Source organism: Brassica oleracea, chromosome C4, assembly GCF_000695525.1.
Source record: "Brassica oleracea var. oleracea cultivar TO1000 chromosome C4, BOL, whole genome shotgun sequence".
Taxonomy (NCBI): domain Eukaryota; kingdom Viridiplantae; phylum Streptophyta; class Magnoliopsida; order Brassicales; family Brassicaceae; genus Brassica; species Brassica oleracea.
The window spans coordinates 45256747-45265003 of record NC_027751.1 but is presented as its reverse complement, the minus strand read 5'-3'; the positions used below and the strand labels follow the sequence as shown (position 1 = coordinate 45265003).

Genomic DNA, 8257 nt, shown 5'->3' with positions numbered 1-8257 from the left:
TACACTACGGTCGCTAAGAACTATCAAATAGATGAGAAAAAATATTATTCTCTTTCAACTTATTTTCATCTTCAAACATAATCTCTTTACTAAAACCATGAAATTATAAAATCATTTCAGAATAACACATACGAACCCGGCGCGTATCGCCGGAAGACCACAAGTATTGTATATTATTGATCTATTCTATGTTTCTAAATAGAATATCAAATGTGTCGTTCTAGAAATAAAATCTGATTATTATAGATTTAAAGTCGTGTTTAAAGAATATTATATAAAATTTATAAAATATTTTTTTTGAAAGTTTCAAAACGTATTATATTTAGAAAAAATCTATGTTTTTATTATGTGAAATACAAAGTTCAATAATTGTTCTAACAGAAATTAAAAACAATTAAAAGTAGAAAGGGAAAACATATTTGTAAAACGAAAAAAAAAGGTAAAATGTGTATGACAAAAGTAATGTGGCAATTATTACACAAATATCATAGCCTAAGTTCTCTTATGGTTATATGCTTAATTTGATGGTTTGTTATAGACATGAACCGATATTCCTCAATAAATTTTCATTCCGTTTAGACATTGTATTTTTTCAAGTTTATTTCAAAGAGAGATTTTTTTTTATCTCCAATCCGAGGATGGCGAAGTTTGTTGAAACCCGCATGGTAACATACAGGAGAACCTCCTTATGATGATCATTTGGATGTGATCGAGATTAATCTAGTCTTATAAAGTTATATTAGTTAGTCGGTTCACTCTTGATCCCTCCATCTGTTTTGTCCCAAGAACCGTTTGAACCTTTCAATTTTGTAATGTGATTCCGAGTTCTAGTAACATAAATCAACATAACATGAATAGGAAAAAAGTAGTAAACGGCCAATTCCACCGTGAACTTAGCTCTTCCATTGTTTTCATACACAAATGTTTGAATCAAGCCTAAGACATTACAAACTAATCAAAATTTTAAATTTCCTACACAAAATATTTCAATGTGCTTAATTCCTACATAACCAGAAATAATTTCGGTTTAGTTGTTGACCATTGCTGATGTGGCTTGACTATTACTGACATGGCTTGCCACGTATGAATTCGGTTTAGTTTGGTTTAAAAAATATTATTTTAAAATCAGTATAGGTGAAACTAGTCGTTTTTTATTCTTACTTAAAACACAACAAGTTGCTTTTGGACTGGCTCGAACCCCCGGCCAAGTAAACGAAAATATTGACCTCAACCAGTGAGCCACATACGAAATCAATGCTTACGATGCATCATAATAGTACTTAACTCAAATTGAAAATCAACCTATTTCTCTCATCTTCCTTTTGCCTCCGCAACCCAAGACAGATGTTAACACAGTTTCATAATAAATTCCATGGTTGCTTCAAACAATTCTTTCTTAGAGAGTGCACCAGTTATGTGATTATAACATAGCTTTTCCTCAACTTGTTAAACCTCCCAAGTGCTTCTTCGATCTTACCCGTTTTGCAGTGGCATTCAATCATGTTTGAATACGTGACTGTGTCAGGAGCAATGTAACTATGGACTCGCGCAATTCGAACATCTGTCTAAAAATTTCAAGAGACGAAAAAGATAGAGTAATGGGTTCACTTCGGTATAGGTAAGTACTAAGATGATGTATCTTATTCATAAAAGATGCAAGTGGCTCAGTGGGTTGAATTATATCGTCAACTTGTTGGATGGTTCGAACAGCCCAAATTAAAATTTGTTGTCTTTTAATAAATATCAAAACGACGTAGTTTCACCGATACTGACGTAGACTTTAAACCAAAATTAACCGGTTTCATACGTGTCAATAATAAAGCCATGTCAGCATTGGTCAACAATTAAACCGAAATTAATTCCGGTTATGTAGGAACTAACCACATATTAACTCAAAAGTTCGTGTACGAAAACAATGGAAGAACTAAGTTTATGGTGGAATTTGGCCGTTTTCCCCTGCATCTACTAGTACATGTGGTTACAATATCCTGAAGTCAACTGACACGCCACATAGGAAATGAAGATAATGCTTCCATATCATGAAGCCTTTAGGAGAGGATTTGAAGTGGTGAAAATGGAAAGCAGCTTCCAAGTTTGTTGACAAATAAGCAAAAAAAATTTCCTTTTATGAAAAGCAAAATTGCTGCCACATATTCCGTTGTTTACTTATTTTGAACAAAAGGAGTTTTTCAGTAAGGAAAAATGAACAAAGCTTTGAAGTACAATATTATTTACAGTCTCATGGCGAGCGAAATGGTAAGACTCATATTGTCTTTAAGAAAGAACATCAAAGCATAAAACTAACAAATGAAATCAACTTGCGAAGTCTGAGTCTCAACGGTTCCTGCCATGTCACCCACTGCATTTGAATCTCCTATGTTCTTCTTCCTAAAGTAAGCCTTGTGGTACCTATCAACCTTAAATTAAAGCAGAACAATTAGCAGAAAAATATGATCTAGCTATAGGGTAGAAATTAAGACAAACCAGACTCTAAGGGATCCACCAGTTACAAGAGCAGTCACACTTTCAAGACTCCATCTGTCATCCATTTTTTCCCTGTGAGTAGCAGACATAACATATATAGACACTGCTTGATAGGGGGAACATTTAAGATAACAAAAACACAATGTGTGAACTAACTTACACCCAACTTAATATCGTATGAAATTTAGAGCTTCGGATGGAGATCAGATGTTACTAGGATTGAATATTCAGTACAAAGAAACTTATCTACACAAAGGCAAATTGGAATCTTGTGAATTATGCCTCTGTTTCAAAGCAAAAACACTGAAAGGACCAAATGTTTCCAAAGAATCAGGGTGATCAGTCCAAAATTTTGTTTCCCCTGATTATATGTTCAGTTAAGAATCTATTTTGTTATAGTAGAAACAGATAATTCAATATAGCATTTTGATATCTGAGAGAGACATTGCTGCAAGGTATTGCCGTATGGAATTGTGAATTCGCTTATGTGCCTCATATAGTGAGTATTTTTATTCAAAAGAAAATATTACAGTCACAAAACATGACAAGACAATTTTCAAGCCTGTGGTTGATAGGAGAAACCGTTAACTGTGAGGCCTCCATCGGCACAAATGGTTTGACCTGTTATATATGAAGCTGCAGGTAGACACAAGAAAACCACTAGTGCTGCAACCTCATTAGGCTCTCCAGCTCGACCAAGAGGAGTTCTACCGAACAGTCCTTCCCTGAAGCTGACGTTCTCAAGATACTTCCAGAAACAAAAATGAAGAGATGATTAGAGGTTGAGGCTGAGGTTGAAAGTTCACAAAAAAAAAAAAGTGAAAGTTCGCTTTTATTATTACAGGTTGAGCTTGAGGAGTCTTGATGATGTTAGGTGCAACAGCGTTGGCTCGTATGCCGTCTTTTGCCCATTCACATGCCAAATTCCTAGCTAGTTGATTCAGAGCTCCTGTAAATGATTTTGTATGAGGACTCAGGAGTCAACAAAACAAAGAAACATAAAGTCCTTGTTGGTTAGTCAGTATTACCTTTGGTTAGACTATAAATGGATGCACCGTTAATCGATACAGCCCCTGAAACAGAGGACATGAAAACGATGCTTCCATAGCCTGAAGCCTTTAAGAGAGGGTGTGAAAGCTGGCAAAAATGGTAAGCAGATTCCAAGTTTGTTGAGATGTGGAAAGCAAAATCATCTGCCCCATATTCTGTTGTTTGCTTTCCTCGAAGCACTCCCACATTGTTCACCTATGTTACACAACAAATGATTTTTTGTCACAATTTCTTTTAAACGAATTATGCTTAGTTCTTTCTATATTATTGGAGAGAAGATCCCACATCGGAAATATGAAAGGGACTTGAGCAATATATAAGGGACTTGGGTCAACCCACTAATTGCCAATTGGTTTTAAGTTGGAAGCCCAGGAAACTTATCATGGTATTAGAACCGGCCCAATACCCTGAACCATTAATTAATCCGGCCCGGACAGTGGCTCGATCATCCCATTAACTGATGGTCCATAGAAGGCTCAGTTCCGCCGAGATCGCTAGAAAATAAAGCATGATTTCGGAGGGGGTATAATGGATTCTGCGAGATTAATGGTTATACGTACCATTATCTCGAGGGAGGGTATTGGAGAGAAGATCCCACATCGGAAATATGAAAGGGACTTGAGTAATATATAAGGGACTTGGGTCAATCCACTAATTGACAATTGGTTTTAAGTTGGAAGCCCAAGAAACTTATCATATATTAAAGATTAATATCCTTACAAGAATGTTGAGTTTTCCATCAAATAACGAGGAGACTTTTTGTTACAAAGTTTCTCTCTCGGGACGGGAGGTTACATCACAGACTGAGCCACTCACTTTAAACCCTTTCTTTTCCCATTCGCTTAAACTTTGACTCAGCAAAGTTTCAGATATGTCGCATACATGGACTTTGGCCCCAAAGCTAGCTAACTCCTCTACTATGGCATACCTAAACATTCCACAGATTCAAGCTCCTTGAAATCTTGACAGAAAAAGAACCTTGGGTTACAAACATGATAAAGAGAAAATAAGACAAACCCTATTCCTGCGGCTCCACCGGTTACAAGAGCAGTCATACCTTGAAGACTCCATCTTTTATCCATTTTTTGCCTGATAAGCAGTGACAAGAAATGCCGCAAAGAGAGATATATAGTAAACCACTAAACGTTGTAGATGAGATCGACTAGAGATAATGTCATCAGACGACTGATTAGTTTATTAGATGTTTAATGGGCCAAGTGATAATGTCGTAACTGATGACGCGTCTTCCATCAAGTTTAATAATACGATACATAAGAATATTACTAATTTACTAGCTAATGATGTTTCTCTAAGTGGTGGAGAGTGGAGACACTAAGAAGCAATTAGGAAACGTGTGGATTAGGTAATAAAAGTGTTTAAATAAAAATTAATTATATAAGTGAATGAAAATTATGTAAACATAAAATCTGTAAATTTTACAAAATAGAGCTTTCAATTTTATTTTATATTTTTCCTTCGTTTAAACTTGATTTCTCCTGATAACATGTTATTATATCTGAATATCAATATTTTGAATTGAGGTTTTAACAAACCATAAGTTCTATTTTAATATATTAGATGACTGTATAACAGTTGTACATAGACAACAATCACATGCTACATGATACTTCGCTTAAAGCTAAAGGCGAAGTTGTCCAAAAATGGCAAATGATTTTGGTTTACTTCCGTTGCTGTTTTTAGTATACCACTCAATTATTTTGCTTTTGAGTGCAAATCCCTTATATATCAAAGGAGAACAAATCCCTTATATATTAAAGAAGAAATATTGTAATAAATGCATTCACACTATAATAGACACGTGGCATCCTCACAATGATTTGATAACAAGTATGTTAACGCATTTACACTATATTCATAAATGTTTCACACTATATATTTTGTATTTTTTAATACAAAACTCACATGCATGGTTCCAATAAAACTTTGGATTTTTCGGTTCGAATCAAAACAAATAAAAAATCAAAAACTAAACTATATATATTATTTTTATTGTTTACGGATAAAGTTGGGCAAAATATTTATAAATTTTGATTCGATTCGTTATCCGTTTTGACTTGAACCAAAAAATGGATATCCGTAACTCTACGAAGCAAATCAAATACTAAAATACAATATAAAAAAAAGCAAATCACAAATACCAATATTTTTAGGAACGGATATCTAATTCGATATGTTATATGCATATATATACATATATGCACAGAATTATATATATATATATATATATATATATATGTGTGTGTGTGTGTGTTATATTATAGTTTATATTAGTTTTACAATAGTTTTATGAATTAAATTTATTATATTAGGTAATTAAAATTTTAAAAGTTAAATAATATTTTATTTTTGTAATAAAATGTTATTATAAAAAATTTCAATTATTTTAAAAATTTTATTTTATTTACGGATCAAATTGGATATTCTTTAAAATTCTAAATCATTTCGGATATCAGAGTCACCGACTATCCAGATGGCTAAAGATTGAATCGACATGAATGCCTCCAAATATCCGGATATTCGATCTGTGTCCACCTCTATTTACAGATACAATTTATTTTTCTTTATATGAAAAAAATTCACTAATGTTAAGGCCTTTTTATTTTTTAATTAATTTTAATTTTATCTTTCATGTATTATTTTGAAAAAAAATGTCATATAATATTAATTAACAATTTGTTCAAAAAAAAAGAAAAAAAATATTAATTAACAATATCTTTATATATTTGTCAACTATCTTTATATATTTTTACATACATATACATGTGTACCTTGATGTGAGCACCTTGTAACTAAATATTTACCACAACTGAAGTATCTATTTTTTTTTTGGAAATTGAAATATTTTTTTTCTTAATGCTTTTTTAACTACCGACCAAATTGTAGTGAAATGATTTGTCTTAATAATTTTTTTCTTTCTTGAACTATTATCCGTTTACAAACTATGATATGAAACCATTGGTTCGACATGACGACTATCTAAAATTTATAACATGAAAATAAACAAATAATAGTAATTTTTGGTTTTTACCGAAAAAACTAAAAAATCAAACATTCTAACCGAATAAACCAAAATAAATATTAAATTAAAATAATAGTTATATTTTAGGAGATTAAAAACTAAAAAATAATTTTAAACCGAACCGATATCCAGATTAAACAGATTTAATGTGTTTTTATTAAAAATAACAAAACTAATAATTACATTCTGCGTAAGACGCGGATTATTATCTAGTGTAATTTTAAAAGGCATGACAGTGAAGTATCTCTTCATAATATATTTTTTTGAGCGTCAAATGCATTACGATGGCTCATTATTGGGGGGAATCCAAACCGGTGAGTTCACATGGAAAATCAAGGAACATGTGTACCAATTGCGAAAGAGTCAACAAATCACAAGATTCGAGATAAAATGCAACGAGTGCATTCTTGTCGTGAGAGTTTAAGACAAAATATGACATTGCTGGAATTTTACAAAAAGAAAAACATGACATTGATGGAGATGGACTAAAGAAAAGTTAGTAACATAGATCGTAAATTATATCATACCAATGTTATAATTTAAAAATAAATTCACTAAAACATTTTATACAATATAACTTTTATAATTTATTATACAATTAGTAATAAAAAATGATAGAAAATTTTATTCAACTAGTATATTACTCCACAACAAAATCTAGATACTTTTGGATATTTTTGGATAGTTCGGATATTATATAATAATTTAGTTTTTAAAATATTTTTGGATAATTTAATAGACTAATAAATTAAAAAAATATATATTTAGTTATGTTTTATATATATAATTAATATTTTATATATTTGGATATCCATTCAGTTTTCGATTCGATTTTGGTTTGATTGGTTCTGATTTGGTTATTTCGAATATAGAAATATAGGAGCAATTTAGGTATCTAAGGGTTTCACTCCGGTTTCGGTTTCATGTATTTTGGTTCGGATCTCCAAATAGTTTTTTTTACCTAGGCTTAGCCTAGCTGACCTCGGTCAGCCGACACCGTGGTTAATTAAAAAAAAAAGGTGTTGACCACACTTATTACATTCAGAAGGAAGCCACGAATAGATCACATCAACCATTGTCATTGTTCCACAATTCTCCTTGAGAGCTAGCTACTCTTTGCTGGAAAGGCGTATCCAATTTTATCTCCACCAAAATATTTGCTTTTTCCATCTGAGTAGGGTCGAGCCATGACCTACTAGACTTATTATATTATATTCCTTAATAACTACTAGAGATTGGTTCTGGTACATTTTTATACATTAATATTTGTTTTTCATAATTAATGTTAAATATTTTAGACGTGTCGTAATATAACTAATTATATTCAAAAGATCTGGACCGAATCGGATAATAAGGTTATTTTTTATACAAATATCCAAACTCGTTTCAGATACATTTGTTATTTAGATATTTTTAGGTTCCTATATATCATAATGATGTTAGGAGTTTTCAAGGCTCCTAAAACAAATGTTGTAGTATAAATGATTGTCGAACCAGTTCTGAGGGATATCTAAGCACCGAGAATGCAAGTACTCACTTAATTTAAGTGCAACCGATGATTTAGATGGGTTTTAAACTACTACTAATACTAGAAAGCAATTACAGAATGATACTTTCTTGACTAAGGGAAAAGAGAACTCATGGGCATATGGATTAGACCTCGGGTGATCAAGTATCGAACTA

The 8257-nt window shown here is 31.9% G+C and overlaps 1 protein-coding gene across 1 annotated transcript; it reads right to left on the bottom strand.

The window, feature by feature from the left end:
- Nucleotides 1-2874: 2874 nt before the first annotated feature.
- LOC106337546 (tropinone reductase homolog At2g29320-like) lies at nucleotides 2875-4682 on the bottom strand. Its single transcript, XM_013776654.1, has 5 exons — nucleotides 4552-4682; nucleotides 4351-4462; nucleotides 3513-3729; nucleotides 3327-3433; nucleotides 2875-3232 (listed from the first exon to the last, which is right to left on the bottom strand). Exons 1-5 carry the CDS (start codon nucleotides 4614-4616, stop codon nucleotides 3041-3043), a joined length of 693 nt encoding a protein of 230 aa, XP_013632108.1. The 5' UTR covers nucleotides 4617-4682; the 3' UTR covers nucleotides 2875-3040.
- Between the last annotated feature and the right edge of the window lie 3575 nt (nucleotides 4683-8257).

Coding starts and splice junctions, on each gene's coding strand:
- LOC106337546 (XM_013776654.1), bottom strand. CDS start 4,616: ATGGATAAAAGATGGAGTCTTCAAGGTATGACTGCTCTTGTAACCGGT. Junction 4,463..4,551: donor GGTGGAGCCGCAGGAATAGG/GTTTGTCTTATT, acceptor TGGAATGTTTAG/GTATGCCATAGTAGAGGAGT. Junction 3,434..3,512: donor CATTTATAGTCTAACCAAAG/GTAATACTGACT, acceptor AATCATTTACAG/GAGCTCTGAATCAACTAGCT.